Below are 18242 nucleotides of genomic sequence, written 5' to 3'. Positions count from 1 at the left end.
AACAGTATATTATGCACTGAAACACAGTTGTTTCTCTCCATCTCTGCCTTCAATCCTGCAGTCTGTCTGAGGCGGACTCTCATTAACTCAGTTATGTAAGCTAGAGGAAAATGAATGTGCCTGATACCCTGTTCTTTACCTTCCTCACTCAGAGGGAAAAACCACCACACTGAGAACGGGAAAGCAAGAAGAGAAAGACAAGAGAAACATGGAAGAGACAGAGGAGAATCAGAGAGAGGACCCAGAAGGAACACAGAACTCACCAGGAAAGCATGTGTGATGTAGCTGGGTAAAGTGGGAAGAAGCACAGATGCTGTTTAACTCCTCCACTACCAAAATGAAGGCCACTGGAAATGCTACTTACCTAACTCTGTGGCTCACTACGTATAAACAGCTCAAGAATATGACCAGTCTGATGAAAGAATTACCAGCGCTCATTACCTAATCATGAACCATTTTAACCTCATAGAATAGCAAGGTTTTACAGGAATAGTTTTAAAGTAAACAAGCCTTTATTGATGCCACCATGGAGTACGTGAGGCCACAGATCATCAGAAGGAAACAAATGAAACATCTAAAAAAAAGCCATTAGGGTATAAAGAACCACCTGCAAAGAGCAGTATATTCTGCTTAAGCATCTACACCTGGATTTTTAAGATGAACAGACAGAAATATTTAAAAAGTACAATCAACAGAAACATCAGAAATACTATCATTCGCTACAATACCAATGGGAATAAAAGGAATAATTGTGCCCTATCCGGTCATTTAATGCAGCCCTCCGTTTATGGTTAATATTCATAATACATAAATAGAAAATAACCTTTGAAAGAATGCAGACCTTAGTGAATGGTGAGAAAGTACCATATAATGCAACAGCCGTATCTATACAATAAGATGTCCTGAGCCTACACCACAGAGAGTAAAGCAGAGCAGGGCAGTCCCCAAGCACATAACCCACGGAAAAGTTTTAGCAATACAATTTAAATAGATCTATCAAACTTTTCAAATCTGTAACTCTGTGCAGCACTGCATGAATTAAGTTTTAAATTAAAATCAATGAAGAAAGAGGAGTCTACTTAATTTTCTTTTGATATGGATTTGTAATCAGGACCTGAACAATGTGATGACTGGTCGTTAGTTAAACTGGAAAACCACTGAAGGAAGGCAATTTGCCATATGTTAAGAACTTCATATTGGTTCAGAATTTATATTTTCAATAGGTTATCAGAATTATATTTCACATCGCCCTGGAAAACACCTCATAAACCACAAATTATGACATAATGTATGTGTCTCAAAATGAATTTTACCTTAAAATACCTGCAAAAGTACATGGTTCACACTCACCCTCACTCCACCATTTCTTAAAAATATTTTATTCAATATATAAAGAAGCCAATATAACCAGAATACTATTTGATACAAAATGATAATATCTTTTAAAACTCAGAACTATGCTGGCTAAAGGAATGTTAGCAGCTTTCATAACAAGTGAAAAAAACAAATTTGGAATCACATGTATGAAATATAACAAAAATAGATCAGATAGAAAAGATAAAATTTAATTAAAAACTCAATTTAAGACAATGAGTTTTTTGAAAGTCACCAAATAAAGAGAAAACAAGGTATGTGTTAAAATTTTTGCAAGTTAAGTTCTTTAAAATATGCCTTTCAGAACCTTTTTTTTTCTATTCTAATATTTACTTTCTTAATGTGCTTTTTTTCTAAGTTTTCAATTTGGAAAGAATTTATTTGGAAGAAGTCTGCTCTTAAACTTACCATATTTGAATGTTACTACTGCAACATTCTGTAAGACTTTCCAATTTACCAGTCACATAATTGGAGAATCCACTCTTTCATAATCTTGAAAACCAGGAAGTTCCAATAAAGAAACAGTTCTACACTGACCCCTCAAGTATCTAGTAGTGGACATAGCAGCTAGCAACTCACTACCCCACCTCACATACCCCATGGCCATCAGGTAACATGCCATGTGTAGAAGAACACACAGAATAAACCTGGCACATCTTTCTGAGCATCTACTTATGTCATGCTAAATTACGTGGTTTATATTTGCATACAAACAAACGTATTAAGGGAGCAAGATGCAAAATCTGCATGAGTGTTGTGGAGTGGTAGGGTTTCACTCTCCTCCCTTGTAGGGATATTTTGGTGGAAGCATTTGAGAGGCAGCCTACTGTGAGGTGCAAACTATGTTATGGGATTTTGTGTAAATCTTGTCCAATCTCCTCTTACAGACACCTAACACACACGCTTACTTGAACACCAAATTTCCTCTCTCATTTACTGCTCACAACATACACCTTCTCATTGCTATTAAATAGCAGACCTAAGTTTTAGATGAAAAAACGTAACTGTTTGAACTATTTGAAGTCACCCTCATCTTGTCCACATGGCTAGCAAAATAAAAGAGAATAACAGTTAAGAATCCCTACAGAGACATGGATTCCTAGCACAAGTCCAACAACTCATATAGCCTTGTCTGGTCCCATAATCTCTCAGCTCCTCAATTTCCCCATTCATATAATCAGGGTGCTAGTACCACCTTCCTCAGTGGGGTCTTTTTTTTTTCCCAGCATCAAGATACAATTGACATATAACATCATATAAGATATACAGTATAATGATTTGATATATGTATATATTGTGAAATGATTACCACGTTAAGTTTAATTCACATTCATCACCTAAAAATAGTTATAGCTTTTTGTGTGATGAGTAGCTTTAAGATCTACTCTTTTGGCAACTTTCAATACAGTATTGTTCATTATAGTCACCACAGGGTACAGTACATCCCCCAGAACTTACTAACCTTATAACTGGAAGTTTGTACCTTTAGACCCCCTTCACCCATTTTCCCCACCCCCTGCCTCTGGCAACCACCAAACTGTTCTCTGTACCTATAAGTTTGGTGTTTTAGATTCCACACATAAGTAACATCATACGGTATTTGTCTTTCTGTATCTGACTATTTAACTTAGCGTAAGGACCCCAAGATTCATCCATGTTGAAAGAAATGGCAGGATTTCCTTCTTCCTTATGCCTGAATAATAGTATATTGTATATATATATATGTATAACACTTTGCTTTATTCATTCACCTGTTGATAGACACTTAGGTTGTTTCCATGTCTTAGCTACTATAAATAATGCTGTAATATCAGGGGTGCAGATATATCTTTAGGACAGTGATTTCATTTCCCTCAAATATAGATCTAGAAGTAGAACTGCTGGATCATATGTCAGTTCTACTTTCAATCTTTTTCCACAGTGGCTATCCTCACTGGGTGGATCCTTATGGGAATCCAGTGAGATAATGCACAAAAAACTTAGCCATTATCAAAAAGTGGAAACAACCTAATGTCCATCAACTGAAAAATGGAAGAGCAAAATATGGTATATCCTTACAACGAAATATTAGTCAGCTATAAAAAAATATGAGGTACTGCTATAAGTTATAACATAGATATAACATAGAAGAACACTACATAAAAGAAGGCAGACACAAAAGATCACATATTATATGATTCCATGTATATGAAATATCCATAATATGTAAATACCTAGACAGAAAGCAGACTGCTAATTGCCAGGGGCTGGGGAGGGGTGGGAGGAAATATAGCATGACCAATTAAAAAATACAGGGTCGGGACTTCCCTGGTGGCACATTGGTTAAGAATTCGCCTGCCAATGCAGGGCACACAGGTTCAGTCCCTGGTCCAGAAAGATCCCACATGCCTCGGAGCAAATAAGCCTGTGAGCCACAACTGCTCAGCCTGCGCTCTGGAGCCCACGAGCCACAACTACTGAAGCCTGCGTGCCTAGAGTCCATGCTCCGCAACAAGAGAAGCCACCGCAATGAGAAGCCCGCGCACCGCAATGAAGAGTAGTCCCTGCTCACCGCGACTAGAGAAAGCCCGCGTGCAGCAACGAACACCCAACGCAGCCATAAATAAATAAATAAATAAATAAATAAACATAAAATAAAGGGTTTCCTTTTAGGGTGATAAAAATCTCTTGGAACTAGACAGAGGTGATGGTTGCACAATATGAACATACTAAAATGCCATTGTATTGTACACTTCAAAACGGTTAATGGTTTATTTTACATTTTGTGAATTTAAAAAAATAATAAAACTTAGTCTACTTGACACACAGTAACATTCAATGAATAGGGCCATTATTATTATCTCTGTTACTCATTTCCACCATGTTGACTCTAGTTATCATGTTAGTTCAACAAATCTTCCATTTCCACCATGATAAGGAACATGTACTCCAGCAATCCCAATAGAGCCCTGAAACCCTAAAAGCATCCCACAATAACATTTGCTAAGACTGCCAAAGTCCTGCTGGGAGTTTTATAGCATGAGGATGCACAGAATCACATAAGCCCTCTCAAGAACCAGGTGCTATACACATCCAAGGATGCCCTGTATTCAACGTAAAAGTGATCAGATGTGAGAAGCACTATTCTAAGTGAAAGAAACAAGATAGAAATGTCTACACATTGTATAATTCCACTTTTATGGCATTCTAGAGATAGAAATCAGATTAGTGGCTGCGAGTGGTTGCTGGTGGGAAGAATTAGTTGCAAAAAGTACAAGAAAACTTTTGGGGGTACTAGAAATGTTCTATATCTTGATAGTGGTGGTAGTTACACCACTGTATATATTTGTCAAAACTCACAAAACTGTCGGGGTTTCCCTGGTGGCGCAGTGGTTCAGGGTCCACCTGCTGATGCAGGGGACGCCGGTTCGTGCCCCGGTCCGGGAAGATCCCACATGCCGCGGAGCGGCTGGGCCCATGAGCCATGGCTGCTGAGTGTGTGCGTCCGGAGCCTGTGCTCCGCAACGGGAGAGGGCACAACAGTGGGAGGCCCGCGTTCCGCAAAAAAACAAAAACAAAAAAAAACCCTCACAAAACTGTATAGTTAAACGGGGTGGCTTTTACTGTAAGTGTATTTTACCTCTATTAATCTGACCTAAAAAATTATTAAATGTTTTTAAATTGTTTTAGAAATAGAGCAGATATACTCTAAAAATAGTGTGCTCTTTCCTTCAAACAAGAAGTTTTGCCAACTGTCAACTGGTTTACATTTTCTAATATATTAGCTATTACTAACTATTTTTAAATCCCAATCTCATATGACAAACACATGCTGCTACTATTAAACCAACAAAGTTTTAGCCTTGGAAAAAACTTTAAAATCAAAGTTTAGTAACATTTTCTATAGATATACAAACACTAGTTTGGAGAAGCTGACGTTAGTTATTAATTGCTTAGGAAAGAAAGGAAAAAGAGAGGAAAGCAGAGGGGAAAGATGGAGAAATCAGACATGTAGAGTGTATGTCCACACTAGCAATAGATTTAAGACAATTTAATTTGAATATAATTGAAATTTACCCAAGTATGCTTTGATAGAGTTTTATACAAGCGTACCTCAGAGATACTGCAGGTTCCGCCTGTTCCAGACCACCGCAATAAAACAAACATTACTGTAAAGCAAGTCACAAGAATTTTTTTGGTTTCCCAGTGCATATGTAATTATGTTTATACTATACTGTAGTCTATTAAATGTGCAATAGAATTATGCCCCAAAAATGTACATACCTTAATTTTTAAATACTTTATTGCTAGAATGCTAACCATCATCTAACACTTTCGTGAGTTGTAATCTTTTCGCAACTCACCAATCACAAAACAAACATAATAATGAAAAAGTTTGAAACGTGAGAATTACCCAAATTCACACAGAGACAAGAAGTGAGCAAATGCTGTTGCAAAAATGGAACCAATAGACCTGCTCAACACAGGGTTACCACATTCAATCTGCAAAAAAAAAAAAAAAAAAAAAAAAAGTGCATTATCTGCAACTCGAAATAAAGCGAAGCACAATAAAATGAGGTAGGCCTGTAATGGTTTTTGCAATATTCATATGACTGATATGAGGCTTAAAAAATATAGTAGCCATATAAACGAATGGTAAGGAAAAGGACATAGGAAAAGAATATGGAAGGAATGCTTCTGTGGGAAATACTTTTACAAAGATGTATTTGATTCACATATGAAATGTCTTAACATGCTTCTTAATGAAAAGAACTAATGAGCTACATTATGTGGGGAGAAACCCGGTATTTTTACCCACATTCCTAGTTAAGAGGTCAACATTAGAGGTTTAAGCTGTAGTTGACCTCTCTGTCCTTCCTACCGTTCGCTGAGCAATTAATAATTGGGTAGAAAGTTATCACATTGCAGGCCTCACTCTGCTCCACGTGTCCTGTAATCCATCAACATCTCTACTGGAGAGACAAAGCTCCATGGAGCTCTCTAGGAGGAGCGCCAGGAGAAATTCATACTGACCGTGGTATCGAGAAGGATGGTGGTTCTCCTAAACAAGTGCCTTATTTTTAACTCTTGAACACAGTGCAGTGAGTAATGGGAAAGTTTTTTCCACTTCAAACTGGTTGGCAGAACACTTAGAGTTAAAACTTCCACCTAATTTAACAGGTATATAGACCATTACACATGGTGTTTTACTGCATTCCTGAGACCGCTTTGTTTCAGCTCCAGCTTTTTCCCACCTTGACACGACATATGGACCACACACGCGTAGGTCACCCAGGACACCTCAGGCCAAGCACTTTGGCACAAACAGGTCAGTCAAGCTAAACAGGATTTTCCTGCCTCAGCTTCCCTCCTCCACACCCCCCAGAGAATCAAAGAACTCTTAATTTCCTTCCATAGTAATCTTTCCCTGCTAGCTGGCATTCCCCTCCTGAATTTTCCTCCCCATTCCCTACCTGTCACTTCTCAGAACTGTCTTTCACCACACATTCTAATTACTCTAACGTGGTGTATGTTATGTATTACTGTCCAATGTTTAAAATCCTACTAGGAACATGGTTGGATATAAAATATTCAAAATTAAACATAGTGTGATATTTGACATCAAAATATGAGGAAGTTAAATTTAGGGATTTTTTCACTATTCTTAATGTAACAACTGATAGGAAGATGAAAATAAACATACCCTGACACACCACACATTGATCTCCATGCCTAAAGCATGAGTTAGGCATGAAGGCAGAGGATATATCGCTGGACTTTTTCATTTTTTAGGGCTTAGGGGCCCCCTAAAATTGATTATTCATAATCAAGGATATTTTATTTATTAGCCTTTCAAAACCAAGCATCTTAATATAATATTTTCAGGCCACAATGTAAATGAATGCTTAAGGGAATTATATATTTATCATTTTGAGAGCTGATAAAAGTATATTTCCTAATTCCAAGTCAGAGGTATGAGAACAGGTCAATTTAGAATGTTTATAAAATTAAAATGACTTGTTATTTAATGCTAATCTTCTAGTCTCTTGATAGCAGTGGTTCATGATCTCTTTTGGAGCAAACCCTCTTAATGGATTTGATGATAGCGTCCCAGAAATCCACATATATGCCCAATTTTGAATATAGTTTCAGAGAGTCCACAGACTGCCTGCATCCCACGCACAGACCCTTTGTCCACCTCCTGGAATAGGGATCCCTGCAAATCAGGCTAAGACTCTGTTCCACAGGTTTAAACTCAAGACAACTAGTCATTTAAAAACATACATACACACACACACACCAAAATTAACTGCTTAAAAAAACTTGAACTAAATTAATCCTTCATAACAATGCTTCATCCATTCCTTTTTACTGTCGCTTTTTTAAGAAGTCAAAATGAAAACACTTGCTACAGGTAAATATAAGCCTCCAAAAGAACCAGTGTATTTGACTCTACCATACTGTCACTTAAAACAAAATTCCTGCTGATCATTCACATTTCCAAAATCTGTTGCACAAAGTCCTAACTCACATATTCTTTTCCCAGTAACCAAAATTTTGACCAAAGTAAAGCATCTTCAATTTTTTAAAAATATTAGCACTTTATTAACAATGAGAGACCAATGGAATACAGTTACTCTCAAAAAAATTTAGCTGCTCCCAATTTACTTTAATCCATATCTTCCTTAACTTAATAGAACCACAAAGATAGTCTTATTTCTAAAATAGATGAGATTTAGACATTCTTAAAACTGAAAATCTTCAAAACTGTCATTTATGATTTAATATTATATCTCTATTCTCCTTTATACTTTCCATTCAATTGTATCAAGCCAAAAATTAGAAAGAATGCAACGGCATTACAGGCGAACATAACAAGTATAAAAATTGCAACAATTCACTTGAGATTTTTTATTACATTTATGTCTACGTAATATTGGAAAAAAACCTGTATAGATGAGAAAGCAGCTGAAGGGCAAAATCAAACTCCTGGCTTTATTTAGATGCAGGCATAACGTCTTTCAGATAAAATATTTGTAGGTGCCACAGTCAATCAAAATTTCAATAGAAACCAAAGATGAAAGCATTCATGCATAAAAGGCAAGTGTGATAATTATGATGTTCAGACAAGATAATGGAAAATATCCGAGGCTGCTTTTCATTTTATGTATCAAGTGCTGCCTTGACCTAGACAACCTATAATGCTCCATCTCATTTACTGCATTATTTTATCATTTTAATTACTTAGCAGAACTCAATTAATTTGGTTGGCATCTGGTCAGCAGATAGAAATCCTCCACTGTCCTATAGGGTCTTTTCCCTGAATCATTTCTCAAAATAATGCTGCAATAAGTTTTCAAAAAACATGCAATTGAGTTTAAAGTTCTCGTTCAACCTTCAAGTTTATTAATCTCTTACTGATTAAGCAAATGGCATCCATTTTCCTGGAATGTCATTTTCAGACAGTTTACGTCAAAGTGCTTACAGACAGTTTATAGCAAAAACTGTAGCATGTGAGTCCATACCGTAAAATTTACACTGGCTCCATTTTAAAAGTTCTCTGGCAATGAGTTGAACAGAACATGGTAGAATGATTATCACAGGGACGAGGATAGTTCACAGCATATAGATTTAGCACAAAGTTCATTGCCAGGGTATTTAAGGCTTATGGTAATCATTTTCTAAGCTGTGCTCTAATCTATTATCCAGAACCAGGATTCATCCACCTTAATATTCATGAAAATAGTCCCTAACAAAGTTCAAGATTACAATTACATTGCTATTATTACTATAATGTATTATGTTATAAAAACACTGTCTTTATAGTTATTAGCCTGCCAAAATTATAATAATGCGTATTCTTACAAACGTGATACTCTAACTCTAATTTGGAGGAAAGTAACTTTTAGATATCATTAACAATTTCTGTTCAGAACTGTCAAATCAAAGGACGGTGTTTCTCAGTGTCCCCATTTCATTATTAAATGAAAGCATACATAATGCAGGAACAAAATTCCTTTTCTACTAGAAGGCAACCCTAACATACCAATGAAACTTAGATCAGCACCTGACTGAAAAGACAATGCTCCCTGAGGATTCAATTCTGAATAAAGGCATTCTGAATGAGACTTCTGTCTTATCTTCAGTTGTCACTCAGTGGAACTCCACTTTCCCCTGGAAATAAGTCACTACCAGTCTACGTCGTCCTTGGTTAGGGTGGCTAGCAAAACAGAAAAAGAGGGTAACGGGGTGAATATGATTCTCCTCCCTTGAGGGAGCAGATGAGAACAAAGTTGCCTGGCATATCCTTAAGGCAGGGAAGAAAAGTAGAAGGTGCTCTCTGTAGACACAAGTGGTCACAGAGTGAAAGCAATTGATAGAGTTCCCAGAAGAATGACTCAACCTGGCCCTTAAGAAGACAGACAGCGTTGAAGGAGGTGTAACTGCATGAAGGTCGTCAAAAGGTACAAACTTCCAATTATAAGATAAATAAGTACTAGAAATGCAATATATAACATGATAAATACAATTAACACTGCTGAATGTTATATACGAAAGCTGTTAAAAGAGTAAATCCTAAGAGTTTTCATCATAAGGAGAAAAATTTTTTTCCATTTCTTTATTTTTGTATGTATATGAGATGATGCGTGTTCACTAAACTTATTGTGGTAATCATTTCATGATGTATTAAGTCAAATCATTATGCTGAACAGCTTAAACTTATAACGTGCTATATGTCAAGTACATCTCAACAAAACTAGAAGAAGAAAAAAAGAAGATGGACAAAGCCTTAAAAAATAAAAATTCAAGTTCCAGTAAAGTATGTTTAATTTTAACAGTCTAAGAAGGCATACAATATCATGCTCATCCAGTTAGCTGGGGATATTCACCTTCATACTTCAGGCACTCTCAGGCCCAGGGGGCCAAATAAAAATGAGGGGGTCAAAAAGAGATTTAACACAACCCTTTGGTGAAATGATATGGCAACATGAAAAGTACTCATAAAACACCTATAGCCCAAGATGCAGCATCAGTACTCCTTGGAATTTATCCCAAGGGTACAACTAAAGGAAGAAAAAATATTATTGGCACAGTGATGTTAAGTACACTATAAAAAAGAGAAAAAAATTTGGAAATAACCAAAATAGGTTAAGTGCAATCAGTTGACAAAAAGCTAAGCAGCCAACTAAAATAATCATGAAGATTATGCAACAGGGAAAAATATGCACACATTAATGTGAAAAAATTAAAATTAGTCAATGAGAGAAATACTTAAATGCCAATAACTTGAAAAGAATAAAATTAACACAGTGATATTCTACACTGCAAAAATATTGGTTTGGCCAAAAAGTTCATTAGGTCTTTTCCGTAAGATGGCTCTAGTAGCACTTAGTTGTCTTTAACTTCATTCGAAACAATTTTGTTAGATTGTATTGTGACAGCTGTCATATCAGGCGTGCATTTAAAAAAAAAGCTTATCAAAACTGGTGAATTTTGTGTAGCTATTTTAATATTGAAGATGGAAAAAAAAAGCAAAATTTTCAGCATATTATGCTTTATTATTTCAAGAAAGCTAAAAACAACTAAAATGCAAATAAAAGATTTGTGCAGTGTATGGAGAAGGTGCTGTGACTGACTGAACATGTCAAAAGTGGTTTGCGAAGTTTCGTGCTGAAGATTTCTCGCTGGACGATGCTCCACGGTCAGGTAGAACAGTTGAAGTTGATAGTGATCAAATAGAAACATTAATTGAGAACAATCAACGTAATACCATGCAGGAGATAACCGACATACTCAAAATATCCAAATCATTTGCACCAGCTTGGTTATGTTCATCGCTTTGATGTTTGGGTTCCACATAAGTTAAGCAAAAAAGCCTTCTTGACCGTATTTCCGCATGCGATTCTCTACTGAAACCTAACGAAAACGTTTTGTTTTTAAAACAAATTGCGACGAGTGATGAAAAGTGGATACTGTACAATAGAGTGGAATGGAAGAGATCGCGGGGCAAGCAAAATGAAACACCACCAACCACACCAAAGGCCGGTCTTCATCCAAAGAAGGTGATGTTGTGTATAAGGTAGGATTGGAAGGGAGTCCTCTATTATGAGCTTCTTCCGGAAAACCAAACAATTAATTCCAACAAGTACTGCTCCCAATTAGACCAACTGAAAGCAGCACTGGATGAAAAGCGTCCGGAATTAGTTAACAGAAAACGCATAATCTTCCATCAGGATAATGCAAGACCGCGTGTTTCTCTGATGACCAGGCAAAAACTTACAGCTTGGCTGGGAAGTTCTGATTCATCCACGGTGTTCACCAGACGTTGCACCTTCGGATTTCCATTTATTTCAGTCTTTACAAAATTCTCTTAATGAAAAAAATCTCAATTCCTGGGAAGACTGTAAAAGGCACCTGGAACACTTCTTTGCTCAAAAAGATTAAAAGTTTTGGGAAGATGGAATTATGAAGTTGCCCCAAAAATGTCAGAAGGTAATGGAACAAAACAGTGAATATGTTGTTCAATAAAATTCTTGGTGAAAATGAAAAATGTGTCTTTTATTTTTACTTAAAAACCGAAGTAACTTTTTGGCCAACCCAATACCTCAAAAACAAAAAACCTATCTAGATGAGAAACAGAAAGCAAGTTTACCTTGAGCTAGTCTTTCCAGTCGTTTTCCATGCTCTGGGGGTATTGCATACCTAAAATTTTAAACACAAATAAAAATTTTAGATTTATAATTGTTCAGCTAGTATCCTAAGGACATCTATTCCTAAATAATGTCATATAAAAAAAAAAGTCAACCCCAGGGACTTGCCTGGTGGCTCAGTGGTTAAGAATCCGCCTGCCAGTGCAGGGGACATGGGTTCAATCCCTGGTCCGGGAAGATCCCACATGCCACAGAGCAACTAAGCCCACGTGCCACAACTACTGAAGCCTGTGCGCCGAGAGCCTGTGCTCTGCAACAAGAGAAGCCACTGCAGTGAGAAGCCCGTGCACCACAACTAAGAGTAGCCTCCGCCCGCCGCAACTAGAGAAAGCCCACACGCAGCAACGAAGACCCAATGCAGCCAAAAATAAAAAATATATAAAAAAATAAATTTATTTTTTAAAAAAAAGGTCAACCCCAAACTCCACTTAGATGAACTAAGCAGAGATTAGAGAACCAAACACAGAACTGTATCTCTTGTACACTAAACAGAAGAAAAATAAACTTAAATCACCTATTTCAATGTCCCAGCTCACCATTCCAACCACATTTTACACATTAGGGAACAAAGGCCCAAGGCCAGCAAACTGCTTGGACATGGGGCACCTGGCCACAGCATGGAGTTTAGAACCTCCCTTGTAACACTCACAGCACCCCAGCGATCCAGGGCTATTTTTGGTTGTATATTTTTTGTTTTGCATTTGGTTAGTTTGGCCTTTGTTTTTAAGCAAAAAAATTTTTTTTAAGTTTTTGTTTTTTTTAATTTATTTATTTTTGTCTGCGTTGGGTCTTCGTTGCTACGTGCGGGCTTTCTCTAGTTGCAGCGAGCGGGGGCTACTCTTTGTTGCAATGTGCGGGCTTCTCATCACGGTGGCTTCTCTTGTTGCAGAGCACAGGCTCTAGGCGCACGGGCTTTAGTAGTTGTGGCTCACGGACTCTAGAGCACAGGCTCAGTGGTTGTGGCGCATGGGCTTAGCTGCTCTGCGGCATGTGGGATCTTCCCGGACCAGGGCTCGAACCCGTGTCCCCTGCATTAGCAGGCGGATACTTAACCACTGCGCCACCAAGGAAGTCCAAAAAAAAAAGTTTTCTTTAAAAATAAAAACCTTTTAAAATGCTTTTTACTGACAAGCAGGATAGAACATGAAATTATTAATAGTAACATTTATATCTCCACCAAACCTTTCTAAGAACACTGTACTTTTCAAATAGATTTTAAATAAAAATTTACCAGCCATAAAAAAGGCAGCTTTGATTTATTTCACAATTATGTGACTTTTAAAATCTTGATTATAGAAAAAAGAATTGTTGGGAATTCCCTGGTGGTCCAGTGGTTAGGACTCGGTGCTCTCACTGCCAGAGCCTGGGTTGGATCCCTGGTTGGGGAACTAAGATCTGCAAGCCATGTGGCATAGCCACAAACAAAAAAAGAAAGAAAGAATTGTTCACCCTTGGAAAACAGAAATTCTTCTTCAAGTATTACTCATTTCTAGTTCCTGGTGTTTTCAAAAGTTACATACTTGATTTTATTTACTGTGAACTTACTAACAAATTTTAAAACAATAATCTCAAGTTAAATGATCATTTCATGTTTTAAATAAGAATATATTACTCTCCAGACCTACATTTGCTGTTTACTAGCTCAATATATATTAAGTACAAGTTACTTTTTTACTAAAATAACTTTTCTCATTTTACTTAACACCACACTTGGTTGCATTTAATGCCACTGATAACATATGCAGAACTTAATTGGATCCGTTGTAACTAGGCAATTCTCTAAAAGAAAATTCAACCATATATCCTGTTGCTTCAGGCACCGTTAATGAAATTATTCCAACTGAATTGGGAAGATATAATTTTAGCATAACTAAATGACAATCACCCAACATGTATTTATACACTGGCCACTTCTCAACAATTTTTAATCCCTGGTTTACATTGCCAAATATACCCAGAAAAGGACACACACACACACACATACACATGCATGCCCCAGACAAGCATAACGTACATGCTAACACATGCACGTGTATACACACACAGGCATGCACTCATGTAAGGGCTGGACATGGAGATATTTATATATCCAGGTTCACTTTTTTTAAAAAATGGTATCAAAGTTAAAGTTCATTAACCCGAAATTTAACCATCTGCTCACAGAAAACATAAGTAAATATAAATTTATATATAAACATAAATATAAGGATAAAAAATACACTTGACATAGTCTTTCAATTGATCTTCACAACTCTATGACAAAAATCACATAGCCAACACATAGTAAACACATCTCTTAAAAGGGTTCTAGTAAAAATTCTCTGGAGGCTAATCATCAGAAAGATTTTTTCCATACATTATACATGTATCAAAAATTCTTTAAATTAGACACATGACTTGTAAGGCACTGAGTGTGTCCCCTCAATGCAGTTTGACCATTACAGGTGGGCGCCCACCTTCTGTTGTACCCTTCCAAACTACCCTCCATGGTGTGCCAAAGTCATCTTTGCAAACTACAGATCTGTTCATGACAAAACCCTGGGCCTTCAGTGGCTGACTTACCTGAAGGATAGAAGCTGAACTTTTTTTCAGGACACACAGACCTGCTGCGATCCTGACACCTCTTCAGTTGCACCTACTGACCAATGTCCCAATCAAATCCTGCTCTTTGGTTTACCAGACCACTTGAATGTCCTTCCAGTGCCTTTGTTACTTTATACCACCACTACTTTCCATCCCCTATTTCTGGGATTTACACACCCTTACCATCCCTGTCCAGCCAACAAAACCTCCACTCCTTTTTCTCCACTCAGCTTGAGTCACCCCCAGGGAGAGCTCCACACTCCTCCTTTTGCTCTATCAACCACACAGAAGACAGGTTTCCACCATGGTACTCAGAATTTAATTTTTTTACCTTTCTGCCTCCCTCTCTCCTTTCAACCTCCCTAGGGGCAAGGACCAGTGTCTCTCCTAGAACAAAAGCACCAGAAAAGCAGATGCTCAGAAACTATGTGCTGACTTTTGTGGCTCTCAAAATGATGAATCATGATCCTCACCCTCCAGGATGGAAGATGTGGAAGGAGAGGAAGGATACAGCAAGAAGAAAAAAATCATGAAAGTGGGAAATTGGAAGAACAGGTAAGAAATTATATAAGCCAATACCTCATTTCCTAATTACAGGGTCAGCCTGGCATACTCAGGATCAACTCTACCAGTTTCAACTTCCTAATCCGTTCAAATACCTAATTCAATCAAATCTTTCTCCCAGGACTCTATACTTTTAGTATGGTCTCCCCATTTTGCCTTGCCTTCTCTTCATCCCTCCTGGATCTTACGCTGTGAAGCACAGTGTGCTCAAGGTAGATGGGCAGGACTGGGGCACTTAATTTCCACTTAAATGGCATGGGGCAAAAATAAGGTCCTGATATAACTGCCCTAAAAACTTAGCTCCTATGAACGTAGCAGCCAGCAAAGAAAAGTACCATCTAATATCTTTATAAAAAGAAAAAAAATGGTAATAAATACCAGTCAACGAGAAAAAAGTTCCAGCTTCATAAGAATGTTAATATTTTTCATCTAAACAATTTAAAAAATCAATATAAGCAACTATCAGAATATAACTGAAACAGAATGCCCTGAACAAGAGCAATCATGGGGGAGATAAAAGCCCTTAAAAACCTGAATCACTCGTATGCTTTTAAGAAATCTGAAATCCTGCTGCTCTAACATACAAGGTTTTATTAATTTCTGTCTTCTAGTAAATTCTACTACTTCATGGAAACATTAAGCAATTCTCAGCATTTATTTGGAAATAACAGCAGAAAAATACTGCCTACCTGCCCACCCATCTGACCGTTTCCCATCAGCATTTAGACACGCTTATTTATCTCTTCTGCCTCAAAAAAATACCTTCTCTGGGCCCTTCATCCTGCTACCACCCATCTACTTTCTTTTCTTCCCTTTACGCACACCACTTCCAGTACTTGCCTCATTTAATCCCATTCACCCTGGAGTCCAGCTCAATCTGGATCCTATTCCCATCACACTCAGTATGACTGCTTGGACAAAGGTTGCCACGTTGTTTAGTCTTTACCTACTTTGTCCTCTCTGGAATTTTCAACTAGCTCCTTAAACACTCACTTCTCTTGAGTTTGATGATTTAAGTCATTTCCAGTGCTTTTCTATCTTCTGCTCTTGCCAAACCTACCTTCTGGCTGCTTAACGTTCCCCAGGGCACCATGCTTTAGTGCTTCCACATTCTTCCCCAAGGGAACCACCTTCCCTCAATCCTTCAAGATCACCCACATGTTGCTGAACCATATCTCCATCCCATGTGTGTCCCTCTGAGTTCTGCACTTCAAAAACCAGCCAGCTACTGAACAAATCCATTTAGCAGCCCTCAAACATAATCTGTCCAAAGCTTAATCCTCCGGCATCTTCACGACAGACCTGCTTCTTTTACAGAGTTCCTCATCTAACTGCCCAGAAAAATGGAATTTGTCTGTGGTTGTACTCCCCTATCTAATCAATCCCCAAGTTTTATGTGTTCCACCTGTTACTTATACAAGAGAAATCTCATGAACCTGTCTACATTTCTCTATCCTAACTACAACTGCCTTGGTCCATTCTGTCACACACATCATTACAGCAGCCTCTTAGCTAGTCTTCAGCCTTACCCTCTCTAGTCCATGTAGCCAATCAGTTCATGTCACTTCCTTCACTTGCTTAAAATCTATCTGAAGCAGGAACTGGTGACTAAGTAGAGGCAAGCTAGAAGGTCCGTAGGCATAGGGGTTTATTACAGACAATTAGTGACCTCAGTCAGGGGAGTCCTAATTCTATGGCTCTGACCACCTCCTAGCCTTTTCTATGAAAGTATCCTATCACTTCAAAAGACTCACAACAAACAAGATCAAATTTGTGATTTCCCCCTTTAAGTTGGTTATCTCCCCCAGCTTCCCCATTGCAGTTCAGAACTCCATTTGCCCTCAGCATCCCATACTGGAACTATCAGAGTCACCCCTTCTTTAATTTGTCATCCTCTCTGCCCCCACTGCCAGTCACAAGTCCTATCCACTCTACACCCTCAAAACCTCATATCCACCTCCCTGCAGCAAAACCTCAATTCCAACCCTGATCTGCCCCAGCTAGACCATTACCATAACTAAACTCTATCTCCTTGGGCAGCTACAGACCTCATATCACTATCATAGGATAAAAACCTTTATTCCTTACTGCTTGGCTTTCAAGATGCCCCCCCCCAACACACAGTTTAGCCGCAGCCACAAAGAGCAGCAGTCCACTCTCCACAGTTTGGACTATGAATTATTCTATCCCTCACAGGGGTTTTTTGACCTCACTCCTCACCACAAACAGCCCCTCCATTCTGCTTCAAATCCCATCTTCCCAAGCCTTGCCCAGATTCCACCTCCTCCTTGAGGCTTTCTCTGACCACTGGAAATCTCGGCAACCCTACCCCTTTTCGTCCTCCCAGAGCCCTTCCGTTATATTTCTCATGTAGTATTTATCATCTACTACATTCCATAGCTAGCTGCTGCGTGGTGTGCATAAATCACTTCTGTCTGGATAGGCACTGAGTTCTGTGAGGGAGAGAATGCCTACCACCACCCAGAAATTTTCACACAAATTATCCATTTTAACCTACCTTTTATAGTGAGTGTCTGCTTTATAGCCAAGCACTCTGTTCTGTGCCACCATTGCTCAGTTAGGCAGCTAATTCTTAATTCTTTGAGGATATAAATGTGTCTCACACTTCTCTGTGTCCTTTGAAAACCACCAAATAAGATGCCTACCATTGTATACCCTCAAGTACACACTGGTGTGCTGAAATTACTCACTGTTCAATTAACCTTTAGGACAGTGTTTTTGTTTGAGATATAAGGAATATTGCAAACAGTTCTGCTAACATCAAGAAACTATGAATCATTAATGAACTATGGACACACGAATTAGATATTTACAGGGTTGTGTTTTATTTAAAACCAGAGTCTTTTATAACTAAGGGGGAAAAAGATCGAATTTGAAGGCCAAGGAAAACAGAATAACCCCAAGTACATCTTTGGGTGGTTTTCTCATAGACCTAAAATGATGTTATCCTGGTGATTGTAATACAAATACTATCTTTAACTGAATAATATCGGATTGACATTTCGAACT

General features: G+C 38.0%; 1 protein-coding gene across 5 annotated transcripts in view; it reads right to left on the bottom strand.

Moving 5' to 3' along the window:
* Positions 1 to 18242, bottom strand: part of KDM4C (lysine demethylase 4C) — a 400008-nt gene that overhangs the window by 286664 nt on the left and 95102 nt on the right. For 4 of the 5 annotated variants that reach the window (XR_009541598.1, XM_060155068.1, XM_060155067.1 and 1 more), the window contains exon 6: positions 12008 to 12057. The exons of the other annotated variant lie outside the window; for it this stretch is intronic. Coding sequence is in view for 3 of the 4 variants with exons in the window: in XM_060155068.1 (XP_060011051.1) it covers positions 12008 to 12057 (50 nt within the window). In the remaining variant the exon portion in view is untranslated. The remainder of the gene's footprint in view (positions 1 to 12007; positions 12058 to 18242) is intronic. 5 annotated transcript variants of the gene reach the window in all.

Source organism: Lagenorhynchus albirostris, chromosome 7, assembly GCF_949774975.1.
Source record: "Lagenorhynchus albirostris chromosome 7, mLagAlb1.1, whole genome shotgun sequence".
Classification (NCBI taxonomy): Eukaryota; Metazoa; Chordata; class Mammalia; order Artiodactyla; family Delphinidae; genus Lagenorhynchus; species Lagenorhynchus albirostris.
This window is presented reverse-complemented; position numbering and strand designations above follow the sequence as displayed.